Source organism: Misgurnus anguillicaudatus, chromosome 25 (assembly GCF_027580225.2).
Source record: "Misgurnus anguillicaudatus chromosome 25, ASM2758022v2, whole genome shotgun sequence".
Lineage (NCBI taxonomy): Eukaryota > Metazoa > Chordata > Actinopteri > Cypriniformes > Cobitidae > Misgurnus > Misgurnus anguillicaudatus.
In genome coordinates this window covers 14,211,534-14,231,368 of record NC_073361.2, presented here as the reverse complement: position 1 = coordinate 14,231,368, position 19,835 = coordinate 14,211,534, and the positions used below count along the sequence as shown (strand labels likewise).

At 38.0% G+C, this 19,835-nt stretch overlaps 1 protein-coding gene across 2 annotated transcripts in view; it reads right to left on the bottom strand.

Moving 5' to 3' along the window:
• The window catches only part of myripb (myosin VIIA and Rab interacting protein b), a 146,199-nt gene extending 126,585 nt beyond the window's left edge, over window positions 1-19,614 (bottom strand). The window contains exons 1-2 of one of the 2 annotated variants that reach the window (XM_073863748.1): window positions 19,282-19,614; window positions 10,876-11,075 (exon numbers count right to left, since the gene is read on the bottom strand). In XM_073863748.1, the coding sequence (XP_073719849.1) occupies window positions 10,876-10,985 (110 nt within the window). In that variant the 5' untranslated portion in view covers window positions 10,986-11,075; window positions 19,282-19,614. The remainder of the gene's footprint in view (window positions 1-10,875; window positions 11,076-19,281) is intronic. The other variant, XM_073863749.1, reaches the window with a different exon arrangement.
• Between the last annotated feature and the right edge of the window lie 221 nt (window positions 19,615-19,835).

The following is a 19,835-nucleotide window of genomic DNA, read 5'->3' as shown; positions in this document are numbered from 1 at the left end:
GCCAATCGCAACATACAGATTAGCTGGCCAATCGGGGACACAGCGCTTTCCAAATCCGTGTGTTTCAGGAAGAGAGTGAAATCTGGAGCTACACAAATGTACGGTATGTGGAAAATAATGTGTTTTTAACAATAAACCACCGAACATAATGTATTATACCAAATACACAAAATAACCTTGCTTTTTAGCAATGAAATAGGTGCTCTTTAAAGTGTATTTTAGACCTGAATGGCCCATATAAGAAGATAACATTTTAACATCTAATTATTCATTTGTGTTTAGGTAAAGAAAGGAAACCATACATATCTGGGATGGCATGAGGGTGAATTTGAGTGAACTATTCCTTAAAGACATTTCACAAGACTTTTTAAACTCTTTCCCCGCCATTGACGAGTTGTTTCGTTAATTAAGAGAAATAGCTTCCCTGCCAAATACAAGAATTTCCGGCTTTCCGCAATACCGCCATTATCCACCAGGCAATTTTTACAACCCGAAAGTAGCGCCTCACATGAAAGAGAAAGAACTCTGTGTATGTTTTAAAGATCGCTCTGCATCTGATCTCTATCAAAAGTCCTTCGCAAAAATTTAATTATCTCAGCTTTTTGCTCAAAATTGGGTGTTTTTTAGGAAACCTACACATATTTGAGAGGTGATAAAAAGAGAACTAATGAAGGTAGGATTTTTTGTTTGAAAGCAGAGGGTGTGTTATTTTATTTGATATATTGTATGTTTATAAATTTAAAGAAGAACATTTTCGGGAAGGCATTAAAATCATGAAAAATGCTGGCGCTGGCTGGCAACTTTTTTAAAAACACTGGCAGGGAAAGAGTTAAGATGTCAAATAAGTCTTTGGTGTCCCCAGAGTACACATGTGAAGTTTTATATAGATAATTTATTATAACATGTTAAAATCACCCATTTGTAGGTTTGATAAAAAATGTGCCGTTTTTGGGGGTGTCCTTTAAAATGCAAATGAGCTGATCTCTGCACTAAATGGCAGTGCCGTGGTTGGACAGTGCAGATTAAGGGGCGGTCACAGGGGGAACCAGGTTTTTAAAAAAAATTATATGCTTGCAAATGGTTTATCAAAACCAAGTTACTGGGTTGATCTTTTACACATTTTCTAGGTTGATAGAAGCACTGGGGACCCAATTATAGCACTTAACCCCCAATTATAGCACTTAAGTGGTCTAAGGGGTTTTTAGGGCCCTGGGGAAGTTTGACATGCACTGACATTTGTGCATTTTTCAGTTGCTTAAAAACATATTAATGGCAAAAGTCTCATAACACTGTGTTCAGCACAAACTGGGCTACAATATTATATAATCAACATGTATGTACATGTTTGTATTTTTGAGAGAAAAATGTTTATGTGTGGTTTTTGAAAAAGCAAAAATTTTTAAGTCACTGATATAAGTCCACAAAACTCATTCTAAACATGTTTTCCCAAGACTTTCCAAAACAGGATCTAGTAGTCTAGAGTTTTTTCTTCAAAATGATGTGAAAATCACTCGGCCTACTCATTCACATAAACCAATATATTGATTTACAATTTCTAAGACACTTTTGCTTGGGAAAGGCCATATCCGTAGAGGCGGGAAAGCTCCTGAATAATCAGTGATTGACAGCTGAGAAACAAAAGAGTTGCATAATGAGCCACATAATGAGCATTGTAGGAATGTTCATCAGGAATGTAACTTTCTCTGTAGTAAAACCATGATAAGGTTTACTTTTCAATATAATGTAAATACACACACAAACATATAAATATATATATAGAAATATTTTCTATTAATTTCACAAGTATACGTTTTCTTTTAAAAACCATAGTAGCCTAATCATGGTAAAGGTACTGTTTGGCCATCGTAAAATAAACACAGGTTTAGTGTTTGGTTGGCCAGCGAGAGGTTTACTTTTGTGCAGTAAAAAGCTCAAAATAACAACTGCCTATCGTTGTCTGGACTCTTATTTGTGTTTTTGTAATCATTATAGTAGAAACACAACAAGGGACAAGCGTGATAAACTTATCAATGTTTGTTTACAGCCGCCGCCATTACCTCACATGTTGATCATGAATGCAGTGAACGTGAGCACATGAGAGTGATCCTGTGTTTAATAAACTTGCTGTGCGGAGATATATGCTCAGACGCAACTAAATAAGGATTGTACAGTTTGCAATCGCGTATTTTATACGAATACCAAAAACCGCGTTGAGTTTCCTGACTCGTGTGTTTGTGTATGTGCGTTCCCCTCGCGTTAAATGTTTGACGGAAGAACAAAGAAAACACTCGCGTCTGGAGATACTGACACACATACGCAAGTAAATAAGGATTTAGATGTCATGTTTGGTGCACTCGGATAAAACAACAAGGAGTGGAGAGACTGGATTGTGGAGAGACTGGATTGTGCATTGCGTATCCATTGACTGCAGGAGGCACGAGTTATGCATATGGATGTCTCTGCTCGTTCACTTCAATGGCGCGGAAATGTGGCGATCTCATTTCATTACAGATAAACAGGTAACAGGAGAAAGACGGTACCTCTCCTCCTTCTCATACAGTTTACACCAAATGACAATATCTGTTTTCGATCTCACTTACATCATTTGTAATGAGTAACCATTCAGAATGACTTAAAATGGGACGGTCAAGTGGACCACATGTTGTCCTCAGCTAATAGAAAGCTTTTTGCTTTTCGCCAGCTAAAGAAATTTGGAGTTCATGATCAAGAACTGGTTACCATCTATACTGGGTACGTACGTCCAGTGTTAAAGTATGCAGTCCCAGTTTGGCATAATTCCTTGACCACTGATCAAATTAAAAGGTTGGAAAGAGTGCAGAAACGAGTTTGTAAAATCATACTGTGACGAAGGTACGAAGGATATTCTGATGCCCTCTCCTTTCTTGGAGTGTGTACACTAGCAGAGAGACGAGACCAATTGTGCCTTGATTTTGCTAGGAAGCTATATAAGTCTAGCTTTAGAGATTGGCTACCACCACTCAGGGAGCAGCTGACTGGACGCCAGATGAGGAACTCTTCTAAACTGACAACCCCCAGATGCCAAAAGGAACAATTCAGGAGATCACCTATTCCATATATGTGTAGACTGTAAAATGATTATGGATTTTAAATGGACTTTGTATACCTTTATTAAGTATTTTATTCTTCCTTTTCTTTTAATCTTGTATTTTAACTTTAGTAAATATGCTTTGACATTTCATTGTAACAGCAAAATAATTCAGTGTTCCCTTATGACAAACGTCTTTGGGTACCTGTAACGATGCTGATAAAGTCAATAAACAATAAACAATAAAAAAAAAATTAAAAGCAGACATTCCAAGCATTATGTAGACATTTATCTTTTGTTTCTATGACAAGTATTTGTTAAGTTACAGTTAATTTTTCGGACGCGTTTCTGAAAGGACTTCACTGAGGGAGAGAGAACAAAACGCGCATCATGTTTATTTTCTTAATTTTGCGAAAAGCACAACATTCTGTTTTTATTGGAAGTGGACATAAAAAATAGACACTTTAACATTTTAAATGGTGTATAAATCATATCTGTATGTCAAAAATCAGCAGAGTAATTTAAGTCTCTTTGCGGAGATTGAAAAATAAAGAGTTTGCGGTGCCCGCGCTGCACTCGACCCCAGAGTGTTAAACATGGAAAAAGTCTGATTTTTGTGATATGTCCCCTTTAAATCTTTAAACCCTGCTGAAAAAACAATAAAATCATTACAGAAAATTCTAATGGTTTCCATTAAAATACCAATAGGAACCATTAGTTTTTACCATTAAAACCACTACACTCCCTGCTGAAAAAAACAGCATCAAACCAGCATGGACCAGCATGGGAATTATGCTGGTCTATGCTGGTTTAGCTGGTGGTCACAGCATACCAGCACCAAAACACAACATATGCTCGTATGACCAGCATGGGATGCTGGTGCTAATGCTGGTTTAGCGGGTGCTAATGCTGGTTTGGTGCTGGTTTAGCTGGTGCTAATGCTGGTGCTGGTTTGATGCTGGTTTAGCTGGTGTTCACTAGCAAACCAGCACCAAAACACAACATATGCTGGTCTTGCTGGTATGCTGTTTTTTTCAGCAGGGCTGTAGTGTGTTTTGGGCCATATTCCATTAGAACCAATACATAGAAATACATACCATTAGAGACCAACAAAGACAAATACACTGTAGTGTGTTTTGGGCCTAATTCCATTAGAACCAATAAAATTCCCAATAAAACCAATAGAATTTCTCTGATGGTGTCTATTGGTTTTTTAGCAGGGAAGCATCTTTTACAGAAGTAATCCGCATGCCTCCAAGGGGTTAATAAAGGCCTCAATGTGATTTTGTAAAAAAAAATCCATATTTTAAACTTTGTAAACTATAATAACTAGCTTACGGTAATGACGCCATCTTGGACTCACGTGATTCACAAGAGTCATTGCATAACATACCCATGGCAACCAACACTCACTAAGCTAAAACTCTGGTGTAGGTTTTAAACAGAGCTATTAAGCAGTAGCAATCATGTGGGTGACACAAATTCAAGTCTGGCCAATTTAAGTCCTCTCCCACCACTGTATCTAAGAATATGAAGTGGAAAAAGACGTAAAAAACATATGAAGTGTTGCTTAGCAGAGAATCTGGTATTACTAAATGTAGCTCATGACTTTGCATTTTTTTGTAATATGTAGTGCAGTGTACGACAAAACAAGTCTGCTTTTACTCAGTTTAGTCAAAGCCAAAAAGGCACAGTAAAAATGTCTGCTTAAATGATAAATTATACAATTTCCATGCCAGACAGCTCACACAGCCCTACTCGGTAAATATAGTTGACATGGAGATGTATTATCTTTACAGTCGCTGACAATGAGGCACTTCAGGGGCCAATGACACAGAGCTGATTCATCAGAAAGAAGCCAAGAGATCATGACCAAAGTGAGTAAAGTCTGACAACACTCAAAATCATCTCAGGACTCTAACCGTTTAACCCTGCATCCCACGCCAACAAGCCCTGACAGCAGCAAAGCATCATGGGAAATCTCCCAGCATGCTAACTGCCAAACTGCAGTGCTGACAAAGTCATTGTTTTTAACACTCTGTGCTAGGACAGATGGATATGCAAAGCAGTATTTTTACCATAAGAATAAACCACAATCCATGTGCTTTAGCCAGGAAATGCAGCGGAAAGCATGTTACACAGTTTCAGAACGAAAATATAATACATCACATTGACAGCTCTGTGATTAGTTAGTCTCGACGGAGTGCACTACAATTGTAAGAAGTTGCTGAATGCATCAAAAAAAATGAGAGGAAAGAGCAGCTGACCAGTAAAACAACATCAATAAGCCATACAGAGCGAATTGCCAAAAGACAGCTATTTCTTTCTAACATTTAAGGGCTAGATGCACTCAAATACAATTCTGTTATCATTTACTCAGCCTTATGTCTATCCAAACTTGATGAATTTTCTGTCTTGTGGAACACAAAAGGAAAAATCTAGCAAAATGCTCTTTTATATCCAACAAATGCTGTTAACATTTGCATGTATGTATTTAGCAGAAGTGACTTCAGTACAGTGCATTCAATCTACTGTATATACATTTTCTTAAAGGGATAGTTCACCCAAAAATTTAAATACTGCCATTACATTTACTTACCCTCATGTTGATACAAACCTGTATAAATTACTTTGATCTGATGTAACCAAACCAATCAGAGGCCTCATCGACTTCCATATCATTCTTTAATCCTACTATGGAAGCCAATGGGGCCTCTGATCAGTTGCTCTGTGGCTCTGTCATTATTTACTCACCCTTAAGTTGTTACAAACCTGTAAAATTTATTTGTTTTGCTTAATTATTTGTAATCAAACAGTAAGCAGGAGCATCACTGACTTCCATAGTAGGACAACAAAATACTATGGAAGTCAGTGGTGCTCGAAAACCGTTTGATAACAAACATTGCTCACAATATCTTCCTTTGTGTTCAGCAGAACAAAATCATTTACACAGGTTTGTAACAACTTGAAGGTGAGTAAATAATGACAGAATTTTTATTTTTTGGGGAACTATCCCTTTAACACTCCATATTACAACTGGTCATAAAATGCACAAGCAAAACAACCCACAAAGCATCACAAACACATAAACTTTTCTTTTAAGCACTTCCAAACAACTACAAAATAGTTGCATTTTCATTACCCTTAAAATTGCGCAAATTGAAAAAACGCACAATAAAAACACATGTCAGTTTGCAAAATCTCAAAATATATCACAAAAAGGTTTTATGAGGTGGTTTATCAGGCAATTTGAAAAAGAAAAATGCTGCAAAACTTTAATAGAAACATTACAGGTAACCTGATGTTTGTAAAAGTCACATAATCTTTCTATAGAGACGGTTTCAGCAGTAACAACATAAACAATCGGCTGTCGCTGTCTGCACGTAACTTCCGGTAAACTCCGCTAATAATGAATAACAACAAAGTACTTTAAACGTAGTTTATTTATATGGCAAGCACAAAAACAACACATAGATTACCTAGGAAACCAAAACATTTCTTATTTTCGACGAGGCATTTGTTCAAGAGATCAGTTTAGCAACTAGTCAGACCATTAAACAAACGAAACCGGAAGTAAAGTTCGGATCCAGACGTGTATCACGTGCGTCCGATGAAACCGTCTATAAAGGAGACTTTTTTAAGATGTCAAATAAATCTTTGGTGTCCCCAGAGTACACATGTGAAGTTCTAATTCAAAATACGCCATAGATAACTTATTATAACATGTTAAAATTGCCACTTTGTAGATGTGAGCAAAAATGTGGCGTTTTGGGTGTGTCCTTTAAAATGCAAATGAGCTGCACTAAATGGCATTGCTGTGGTTGGGTAGTGCAGATTAAGGGGCGGTATTATCCCCTTCTGACATCACAAGGGGAGTAAAATTTCAATAACCTATTTTTCACATGCTTGCAGAGAATGGTTTATCAAAACTAAGTTACTGTGTCAATCTTTATCACATTTTCTCTGTTGATAGAAACACTGGAGACCCAATTATAGCACTTAACCCTCAAACGCTCCTCGTTTTCTGTTTACACTTCTGGCCCTTGGGGTCTATATGACCCCAAAATTGAAAGCATAATTGTAAGAAAAATATACATTTTCAATAATACAAATAATATATCATTTTTTTTGTTTACTTCTCATCTATACAATAAAGCTGTGTTTTGAGAGATTTGAAGTAGTTTTGTACCTGTTTACCACTAAAATCCTCAACTACACAATTGGCTTTCCTGAAAAATTAGAGCCCGACCGATATGCGTTTTTTCGGGCCGATGCCGATACAGATATTAGGGAGTAAAAAAAGACAGATAACGATATATCGGCCGATATTCTTTATGTGTACATTATAGTTCAGTATATACTACAGTATATTATACTAAAGTACTGTACATAGAATACACTATATATTTTAACATAATATACTATGAATAAATACAATGCAATGCAATGATCACTCACAAATGTGGTGATCACTCACAAATGTGGTGATCCAACACTTATATTGATGTGACAAAGATATGTACTATAGGCAAGAAGTTAACAATAAACTTTATTATCCAAAATTAGTTGGATACCAGTGCACTAAACAGTAAACTTGACTTATTATAAATAACTTTAAAACACAAAGAGAACAAAATACATAAAACTTGCATCATTTGCAGTTTTGACGAGAATAACGTTATAAAGAGAAACTTATGAAGTCATTGATTAATATTAGCTTTACAGTAAGTTGTGTACTTCACAAATTAGTTAGCCACTCACAGTTACGAAGACAATGCTTGACGGAGCACATACTAATGTACACTATGTTTAATGTTGTGCTTGTGCACAACGTTTTTATAACACAAACCCAGGGTTCCGTGCAAACTTTAGACTTTTATAAAACTAAAGCGTCTTCGCTCCGCCTCTTTTATTTAGCAAGGGTGTAGAGTTGCGCGAGCTTATTGAATCAATTGCTCTGAAATGAGCGTGTTAACTAACAACACAACCAGCAGTAATCTCATATACTGCTATATAAGTGCACGGCTGCGCGTAGTTTAAACGTGTCATTTCTCCGTCTCGCGTCATTTCTCCCGCTTGCGTTTTAACTCGCAAGTCGACAAAGAGACGGATTAAAAACACCAAATGTAAGCGGGAATGCGTCTCTCTTGTCCATTTATAATCCAATCGACCAAAGCGCGTCTTAATACCAGGTGTAAAAATGTTGTTAAGAAGACACTGCGTGACTGCAGCCACCTGAAGTGAGAGACTGACTGACTGAAGTGAAGGGGGTGGGGGATTGGCTGGTGTCACTACAGTGAGTGATCTGGGTCGCCATTAGCAACCAGTATGGCGCACTCTGCTGGACAAACAAGTACTTACATCTTTCAAATGCATTTAATGTTTTCTGTAACAAACGTTCATATCGGCGCATATCTGCGGCTTATACGCCGATACAGATATATCTGCGACATGCTCATATCGGCCGATAAAATCGGCAAAACGATAAATCGGTCGGGCTCTATGAAAAATATCAAATTTTTATGAAAATTCACATAAATTATTATCTAAATTTGATTTAAATTGTTTTTAGATATTAATATAGGTGTGGGGTGTTGAATTCAGGCATCGGTTTTTAGAAAAAAACATAAGAGAATTACAGTGTAGGAATTAAATCATTTAGACCGGCAGATTCCCATAGAGACCCATTCATTTTCCTGGATATGGACAACTGCTCAAATCATTACTTTTGTGATACATTTTGTAAATTTATGTTTATATAAACATTAGAAAGGATATAAAAAATAAATATTATGTCAAATAGTATTTTTTTTTAATAGTTTTTGATGCATTTTGAAATGTCTGTTTTTACAAAATGCCATAGAAATTTGACTGAGTGTAAGTGTGTGTGTGTGTGTGTGTGTGTGTGTGTGTGTGTGTGTGCACGCATGTGTGTGCGCGCACGTGTGTGTGTGTGTGTGTGTGTGTGTGTGTGTGTGAGAGAGAGAGAGAGAGAGAGAGAGAGAGACAGCTTTTGTTTATATCAGCCAGAATGTGTGTGAGAGGCAGAGGGAGAGAGCATGTGAGTGTGTCTGTGTTTGTGTGTGTTTGTGTGTGTGAGAGAGAGAGTGTACATGTGCGTGCATTAGGTTACACCCCTTTGTATCCTTTTTCTACATTTGTGACTGATTTTATTTGCCAAATTTTATAAAAATGCTCTCTGTGGTAGTCATGCGTGTGTGCGTTTGTCTGCGTGTGTTTGTATGTGTTTGTGTGTGCGTGTGTGGGTGTGTATGTGTGTGTGTGTGTGTGTGTGTGCATGTGTGTGTGTGTGTGTGTGTGTGAGAGAGAGAGAGAGAGTGTGTGAGAGAGAGTGTGCATGAGAAGGAGAGAGAAAGAGCATGTGTGTGTGTGTGTGTGTCTGTGTGCATGTGTGTGTGTGTGTGTGTGTGTGTGTGTGTGTGTGCGTGTGTGTGTGCGTGTTTGTGAGTGTACATGTGTGTGCATTATGTCACACCCCTTTATGTGTTATTTTCTGCATTTGTGACTGATTTTATTTGCCAAATTCCACACAAATGCTCCTTGTGGCAGTCATCCCTGTGTGTGTTTGTGTGTGTGTGTATTTGTGTGTGTTTGTGTGAGCATGTGTTTTTTGCATTGCATTTGTGCACAAGTACCAGGCCTTCATTTCTGTGTCAAAATTTTCAGATTTATGCTGGATTTATTGATATTTATTTTTTGACAAATGGAAAAAAAGTACATTTTTTTGCATTTCCCATTCACTTTCAATTGGGGTCATATTGACCCCAAGGGACAGATTGATAAAAAAAAATTTTACATACCTTTAGAACAACCGAATCAAGCCCAGTTTTTTTGTGCATGTAAAGATAGATTATTTAGGAAAAGTCACAAAGTTTTACATCTCTGAGATGAAGGGAACCTTTTTTGTTAACCAATGAAATGTCGTTTGGGGTCATATTGACCCCAAGGACCGATTGAGGGTTAAAAAAGTCCGATTTTCATGATATGTCCCCTTTAAAGATGTGAAATCACATACTGTAACCTACCAAAAACACCTCATACAGGACTGCTCCCACGTATAAGGTACTATAGGTTCTTTGTCCTTAATGCTTGGATTACACACCTGCGCCTCTTTCAATTAAAAATCAGAGCGTTTGAGGAAGGCAGGGATATCTGGAGCAACATAAATGCATGTTATGTGGAAAATAATGTGTTTTTTAACCATAAACCACACAAACACATTGTATTATACAGTGGCGGCTCGTGACTGCTCATCCGAGGAGCGCTTATTTAAAATAAGTGTTCGGAGTGTCATGTGTGTTGCTCGTGTTTTCAAAATATGTGTTTGTTGCGTCATGTGAACCATGTGCATCACGTGTTTTGTCAAAGTGGCCTGCTGCACACGTGTCGAGACCGTTTGTGATAAAAGAGACGCTCACGTTCAAGACACTCCCTTAACGGTAAACTCTGATTACGCATGAGATTATGTGAGTATCTGGCAAACGCGAGCGTCTCTTTTATCATAAACCCTTTAGACGCGTCTGCAGCAGGCATTTTGACTATACACGTGATGCACATTGGATAACTCGACACGCAGAACAAATATTTTGAAATAAGGAACCACACACATGACAGGCTACATACATGTTGTGATGAACTTCACATCGAGCGCCATCGAAAAAATAAGTCACCGGCCGCCACCGGTATTATACCAAATACACAAAAAACTTTGTTTTTTAGCCACGAAATAGGTGCTGTTTAAATAAAGCTAAAGGAGCAAATACAATCACTTAAAAACATACTCTTACCCTAGTCTCTCCTCCTCCTTTTTACGAAGTTTCATGTCTCTCTGAACGACTCTGAGCACATGCTCCGCTTCATCATTGCTCAGGCCTGACAGATCCAGCTTACGCCCCATTGCTGTGTCTGAGTCAAGGGTCAAAGGTCAAAATGCTGAAGGTCACCAAGCGCTGTTCTTGAGAAGTTTCAGGGGGAGGTTTGGAGGTCACTGAGGAATACAAAAGAAACAGTCATTATAAATAACTGTAATACTTCAAAGAACAGATTAAAGATGATTAGTTAAGACATCCTTTCACAATACCTACATTCCAATAGTGAGTTCACACATGCATGTATAAAATACCTTTTTAAAGGCGGGGTGCATGATCTCTGAAAGCCAATGTTGATATTTGAAATCACCTAAACAAACACGCCCCTACACCAATAGAATCTGGACCTTCTTTTGATAGACCGACCCCACACATAAAAAACCCAGACAACGATGTCAGTTAGTAGACACGCACGCCCCTTACTGCTGATTGGCTACAAGTGTGTTTTGGTACTCAGCCCAACTTCCTTTTTCAAAGTGTTTTCAAAAATCATACACCTCGCCTTTAAACGGATAGTTCACCCAAAAATGGAAATAATGTCATTAATGTCTCACCCTCATGTCGTTCCAAACTCGTAAGACCTCAGTTCATCTTCGAAACACAGTTTAAGATGTTTTAGATTTAGTCCGAGAGCTTTCTGACCCTCCATTGAAAATCGACATACGGTATACTGTCCATGTCCAGAAAGTTAATAAAAACATTATCAAAGTAGTCCATGTGACATCAGTGGGTTAGTTAGAATGTGCTGAAGCATCAAAAATACATTTTCGTCCAAAAATAACAAAAATTACGACTTTATTTAGCATTGTCTTCTCTTCCGCGTTTGTTGTGAAGCGCATGCGCGAGACTAAAGTCATGTGACTGCAGTGACGCTGATCATGTACGATGCGGCTGACGTGTTATCTGGTGCGCCCCAGCTGTTTGTTTGGTTTTTTTTTTGGAGGGGGGGGGTTGTGCGCCCAGGCTTCGTTTACAGTCTAAGGAAGACGCACGTAAGTTTGGAAAAAAAAACTTTGCAGACATGTCTGAGGATAACACGTCATCTGCGTCACTACAGTCACGTGACTTTAGTCTCGCGCATGCGCTTCACAACAGCGAAAAACAAAACAATTCTTAAAATGACAAGCAAGGAAGAGAAGACAATGCTGAATAAAGTCTTCATTTTTGTTATTTTTGGGCCAAAATGTATTTTCGGTGCTTCAACACATTCTAACTGACCCACTGATGTCACATTTCTACTTTGATGAAGTTTTTATTACTTTTCTGGACATGGACAGTATAGCATACATAGATTTTCAATGAAGGGTCAACAAGCTCTAACTAAATATGAAACATCTTAAACTGTGTTCTGAAGATGAACGAAGGTCTTACAAGTTTTGAACGATATGAGGGTGAGTCGTTAATAACTTTATTTTCGTTTTTGGGTGAAGAATCCCTTTAAGGGCAGGCAAATGTTTATTTAAGTACAATTAAAAATAGCATGATCCTTCCCAGCTTTATATTTTTATGCACAAACTAATACTGTAAGGAAAATACTAATCATGCTATGATTTCATAAGTAGTTTACCCAAAAATCTAAATTCTGTCACCATTTACTCAACCTCATGTTGATCTGTATTAATTTATTTGTTTTGATGAACACAAAGGAAAATATTTTAAGCAATGTTTGTAACTAAACCATTTTTTTGACTTCCATATTAGTACTTTTTCCTACTATGAAAGTCAATGGTGCTTCTGTTTCCTGCCTGATTACGAATATCTTCCTTCATCTTCAGCAGAACAAAGAAATGTATGCAGGTTTTTAACAACATGAGGGTGAATAAATGATGACAGCATTTTCATTACGGGGTGAAAAATCCCTTTAATGCATTCGGCTCAGTTTCAGTCACATCATTTCAGTAATTTATGCGGATTACAATTGTGGCAGTGGGGTTATGGGTGTACGCAATAAGGTCTTTATATTTCTCACTTTTCTCACCCCTCATACAGCCAGACACACATTTTACAATGGAGTGGTTTACAAAGCCGCATACACACGTCAGTGAGATTAGACACCTTGAAAAGATTTGTGGCCTTGTCTTTTCACACACATACAGTCGTTTTATTTTTATCACAAGGCCCAAGGCTAAGCAACCGAAACCTAATCCACAGACAGAGTATAAGGACATCAAAATTTACAGTAGGCCCTAGTACCTACAGTAAAATACAGTATAGTACATGCACAAACCTAAAGCCATAAAAAATAAACAATTCTAAACAATAAACAAAATGACAAGGTTATCTTTAACAAGCAAACAAAGGCCATCCGAGATAAGCCTGGTACAGGGCACATGGGATTAAGATTGCATTAAACATTCAGCACGGCTGCAGCCACCAGAGAGAAGTCAACCTTTGGTGCAAAGTCTATCATTCTCTCTCTCTCTCTCTCTCTCTCTCTCTCTCTCTCTCTCTCTCTCTCTCTCTCTCTCTCTCTCTCTCAAAGTTTCAGAAATGACCAAAAGGAGGCAAACAGAGTTCGGAGAAACGCAGCGACAAATATAAAGTGGGTGACAGAAATAGTCACTTAAACAAACCACAAGCGGCAGACTATATCAGCCAGGATTTTTATAGGACGGCCAAACATAGTGTGGAATGTTTATTTTGCTTGTTGAACTGTTATGAAACTGGGGTACTAATGGGAAACTGTGTGTGTGCGTGCGTGCGTGCGTGCGTGTGTGTCTAATACATCAGGATGCAGGAGAAACTGTGGAAGGAGGTGGGCCAATTACGGGACGAGGCAGAGATGGTATTACAGAAGACAAGAGGGTGAGAGATGCTGAGAGTGAGAGAGAGCGCATGACGTTAAATGCAGCCGCTGGGTGATGACTCAGTCAGCTGTGCCCTTTAAGCTCTACCAATCACATTACACTCCACCTGTTTACAATCCTCTCTCTATCTATATCTCTCATACACACACAAATACACACACACATCAACTACCTATACCAACTAACTGTTGTATTTTTCCAGCATTTCGGACATTATTATAAGTAGTTTTAAACGCCCAGAGCACACATCACTACATTCAAAGATTTTCACAGATGCACCTGTTTTTGCTTTTGACAGATGTGTCTGATGTAGAGCGAGATATCCAGAGATGTTTTCTTGCATAGCCACACCTTTAAGTACACAGCAAACGGTGTGGTCCACATTGCATGCACTTACTGTAGACAGGAATAAACCATAATTTGTTCATTTAAGTGCAATTTATGGGCAAGTTTATCTGATATAGTTATCTGATACACAAAAACAGACTTTCAGACTTTGGTGAACTGACTGCCATTATAACCATAATCAACATACGACACACTACTGGGCGGAATAGCGAGTTTTGGTAATATATCTGTATTTTTTTCCCAGTTGGATATGGGATGAGACAATACTGTCAGTATGCATCGTTATGGTCTGATAATATATGTTTTTTTTTTTCTAAAAGAGGCTGTGCACTTAGGTCTGATGTAAACTTTCCAACCAGGTTACCTGTTGTGCAGCTGTATATTTTCAAACAAAGGTGTTTTAACAAAGATGATTGTTACATCTCACATGAGGCTTTGACTGTTATGATGTATTGCACAAAATACTTACCGTATATCTATAACAAAATTACAGAGATATGGATGTTAATATCACCCAGCCGTACTACACGCTGTGCTATGTCACTGTACCAAATTATTTTCTTTGTACAGCATTTGCATTGTACTCAAAACAAGTATTTTTAAAAATATCATGGTACTACTGTGGTACTTCGGGTACACATGGATTTACCTTGTTCAAAAACAATGACAAAACCATGGTACTTTTTGCATTGAAGGTGGAAAAAGACAGAATTTGGGATGATGTGGATAAGGAATAATTGACGACGGGCTGTTGAATTATTCACCCCGGGTGTTCATTATTTTCTAATAATTCAAAGGACCGGAGTCAATTATACTGCTTATACCATGGTTACAACAGATATTGCTCTGGTGGTTATTTTAAGACATTTGATTTGACAGGTCACATGTGCGTATCTCCAAAAATATTGCATACCCATGAAACATTTCTTAACCATTCTGAATAAAGCATGCAAAAGCCCTGTGTTGTAAAGTAATGTAGCACATGGGCATGTGGGTGATATGTGGGTCAAGTTCATGATGTGCTTTGTTCCTGAGGACTGTCATGTTCATAATTCCTCCTAGAATCAGTCTCTACACATACAAAACTACGGCACATAACCTTATTTTTTCATATTCGCCATCTGTTCACATCACATTCCAACTGATATTAAGTGGGTCACTATGGTTGCTATATAGGGCATTAACAGCTAAAGTGGCTCCACACTACAGGTAGTAGGTACCACCTGGCAAAAGATGCCAAGTAAGGCAGCCGGTTGATATCGCAGAAATAAGCCCCAACCGTGTGATCAGGACTCGACGTGAAGCGGAGGCTGCTTATTACAAGGCTATGAATTTACTGTACCTCATCATAAGTAAGGTAAGGAACATTAAATATTGATTTTGAAATATTTTATTAGCTCCTTTTAATTGAATGCAGTCCTTCCATATGGCAAAATTTTAAATATATTTTTAAATATATTTCAAAATATACAAAAAAAATATATTTGCTGAAATATATTTTGGAATATGTTTACAAAAATATATTTTTCACCAATATATTTTTTGGCCATTTTTTGTATATTTTAAAAAATATATTTAGCCCCCTATTTCAATCCAAGGAAATATATTCACGTTTTATTTTATTTTAAGAAAAAACTTTGTTTGTTACGAACCTGTAAACATTTTAAAAAGGTTCATATTAAATATATTTTCAACTTTAAAAATTTACTAAATAAATGAATTAACTAGTATTTAGCATATATTTAAAAGATATTTTTTTGCCGTATGGGTTCCGCAAGGAAAACGTTCAAGACGTTCAAATGTCACAAACACGCTATTTGGTTTAATTATTTGTAATATATGTTATTAAAATCTATTTTTATATTTAATTTTTGCGTAATATTAAAGTGTACTAATTACAATGATTTGCAGTGGGTTACTGAGTTTGTTTAGCCTGTGCTTCCCCATGCTGCCTTGCACGCAAATTTATTCACACTGCAAGTCTAGCCTGAAAACCATGGACCTATTTTTCCCCTGAAATAGGGAAGCAATCACAGAATGGGGAGGGGACAGCAAGACGATGATGACATCCATGCGACACACCGAAGCAGTTTTGTTTATCCAACAACACGGCAGTAGACGCGAAGTTACTTTTCAATGCAGCCTTAGATAGTGTTCGAAGTAGTTTTGAACGCAAGTTTATTTTAAAAAAGAGCAACTTTTGGCGTTAAACAATTTCATAATCACAATTTCATCGTCGTCGATGAAGTACAATTAACTTATAAACTGCAAGTGGTATTTATTAATATCATATTGTCATTATGCCTCTACTGTGGTTGTCACAGTGCCACTAAGTTGTGTTGCTGTTCAATATCAATATACAGCTACCGGTTTAGTTGCATAGCTTTTAGCTGTGTGCACACATACGCAATGAAAGTAGTTGACGCTTTAATTCATGTCACTCTACATACGTCATCTGGCTATGAGCTACATACAGACGCATTAGATAAACATTCGTAGCGCCCAATAAACGGCTCTGGGCATTCGTAAACCACGCCTCAAAAATGATAAAATGAGCATGTGGTTCCCAGACCACATCTCATTCTCTGGTGTTAGCCTGGCTAGTGTGTGTTATTAGTTTATTAACGGTTATCAGACCTTTAAAGGAACAGTATTTAGGATTGTGGCCAAACTGATATTGCAATCACAAAACTTGTGGTCAAAACTGGTACTGCAATCACACAACTGGTGGTCAATACACAACATGACAACATAAACATCAGTTGAGGGCTGCAACTCAACTTTTTAAATGACAAATCCTGGCCGGACCACTGTTGTCAGTGATTTAAGTATTTGAAATGAAAATGATTTCTTAATGTCTAGTGACATATCAGGGCCATTTTATGATTAATTGATATACATTTCTTACATACTGTTCCTTTAACAAACCGGCAAATGTAGCGCTTGGCCAATCAGAATCAAGCATTCCAACAAGCCGTGTAATAATAAGTCATAATTTTGATGATATTATGGTCTCTAGATTTACATTTACAGGGACCAAACCTGCAGCTAACACAATGCTCTATTAATTGAGCTAGTGAAAGAGGCTACAGTCCGTTTTTTTATGTAAATCTATTGGGTTTTAAAAAGTAATACTTAAAAGCAGTAACAGCACGCTTCTCTTTAACAGGCCAAAAAAATTAAGGAAGCATTTACAGTACTTAAATCAATGTGGGATGAGTTGCACACCCAATACTTAAAGCTAAACGGCCTGGAAAAACTCCCTGAGCAAACCCCGCAGTTCAATGTTTAGCCTACTGTAAATCAGAGTAAATTATAATAACATGAAGGGCTTTACTTGCAAGCATGTTGATCTAAATTACCATACAGCTACAAACAAAAATAGATGGTTTTGCTCACCTACACTGATTTAAATGCAAACGGGTATAAATTACCCCAGCAATGTCGGATAAGGAATATTCGGTGTGGAGTAATTGCTTTTCTTTCTGTGTCATTTGGGCCATTTGTCTGTGCTGAATAATGGGACTGGAGAGGGACTCCTTCTCTTTCAGACTCAAACGTAACTACCTCAATCCGTCAGACTGGCCTCCAGCTCAACATGCAGCGCTGTTTCATTCAAGTATCATTATTCAAAGCTGCTCATAATATCCCGAAGGCAATTTTCCACTACACTAAAGAGTTGTATTGGAGAAATCCTGCTGCCACTTCATACAGAAGCCACAATACTACGCCAATAATGTCACCAAATGGAATAGTCAAAATAATAGGTTTACCAACTGCTTATCCGGTCTACCATTGGTTGGTCAAACAACTTATGGACCCCAAAGCCCCTCTGTAAACACTTTAGATGTTTGCAACTTCCCAGTAAACCCAGCATGGCCACCATACCATCTATAATGTGAAAAGCATCACATTGTAATTATTCTGCACAAACATCCTCAAAGCAGATTCACATCGTAAATCGTAAACTTTGTAAATACACCCCGAGCACCCTTCTAAAACCTAAAATAACAAGTGGGACACCCTACAGTCTCATGAACTTCACAGGAATGAGTGCGCAGCGGCCACTTCAAGACCACAAATGAGCCATTTGGGGCAGAACCTAAAAATTACATCGTCCACATCAATTGAATACATGTCTGTGTGCCATATGCATGCCATGCTATCTATCCAAACCACACTAAAAGCCGTACAACGTAAGGTTTCAACATTGCTGTGTAATATACAATATAGCATAACACATCAATCAAACATGTGGGAACAATGTGCAGTCAACACCGGTACTTATAATTCCCTGAAGGAATTCATTTTGTGTGATTGACAGCTTGAGTTATTGCAAGGCTACTTGCGAAATAAATAAATTCAATAATTTATTATTATATAATAAGAAATAGACCACAGATATAAGGAGCAAAAAGCTGCACAGCTCCAATACGCAGGAAATAATGTTGCTCAATTGCATTAGAGGCGCAAAAGGTTATGAGTTTGAACCCCACAGAACACACATATTGATGAAATGAAAATGCACAAAAACATCAGTTAACCAGCTATGAAAGCCATTAAATAATGCAATGCCACAATAAAGTAAGTCACAACTCTAAACTCCCCCTGCTCCCAAATCCCACAAACACCACTAATAAGCCAAAAAGCTCTTGTGACCCTGCTTAAATGTGTTGCATACACCAAAACAATGCAGCCAAACAGTCACTCGGTCATTATACATTTTTATGAGGATAAATGAATCAGTCCAGCTGTGCGTGCAGGTTGGCTCAATGCATGCATTGAGGATGATTCATTGCTTTTAGCGAGCCCTAATGCAACCATCAGCATTTAGAAATGCAGCATTTGTGAGGGAAATAAACTCACAGATGTTACATTCATCAAATGCATCCTATATAAACACAGGTGCATCAGCTTGGCTTCAAACTGGTAGTGCAAAATAGAGCATGGTGCAAAAGCATGAATGAACGCAGCAACAGTCTGATCAGGAGAAATGTGTCACACTTTGCGTGCATAATACGTAGAAATAAGTGGATTTCATGCACCTGACACACGCATATCACGCGCCATCTGGACAATTGTAAACACAAACTTTTGCACCTTCACAAATGATTTAAGTAGCTCGCGCAATACGATTCACAAACATCTGAAAGAAAAGAAAAAAACTTACGCGAGATCAACATCCGCCGGGTGTCCGCAGGCTATCAACGCGCGCCTCTATCACGGTCACTGGGAACGAGAGCGCGCGCGTGTTGGCTCGGTAAACTTCCATTGATCGCAGATTCTGATTTTCCCATGCAAGCAAACGCGCATAGTCACGCGCTTTGACTTACAGGGCGCCGACCGGTGCGAACTGATTTATGGGATTTGCGTCTGTTTACAACAGTGTGCTTTTAAGTTTCGTTCTTGAGGATAAATGAATGAATCCCCTCTCCTTGTATCTCTCTCCTCCATACACACGATGACATGCAGCGGCTAACTGCATCCTCTCTCTAGCACCTGAGCATCCCACTGATCAGCCAATCGCAACGCAGGGTTCAGCCCTTTATTGAACACATTCACTCATGCTCATAACAAGGGCTTCTCGCTTCGCTCCATCCTCATTGATAGCAAATAAACAAGGAGGTAAACTAGCTGGTAATATGTAGTGCATATTAAAGAGCGTATTATCACGAAAGTTACACAAATCATTCATGTGGATTCGCTGGGATAAATGTGCTTTTA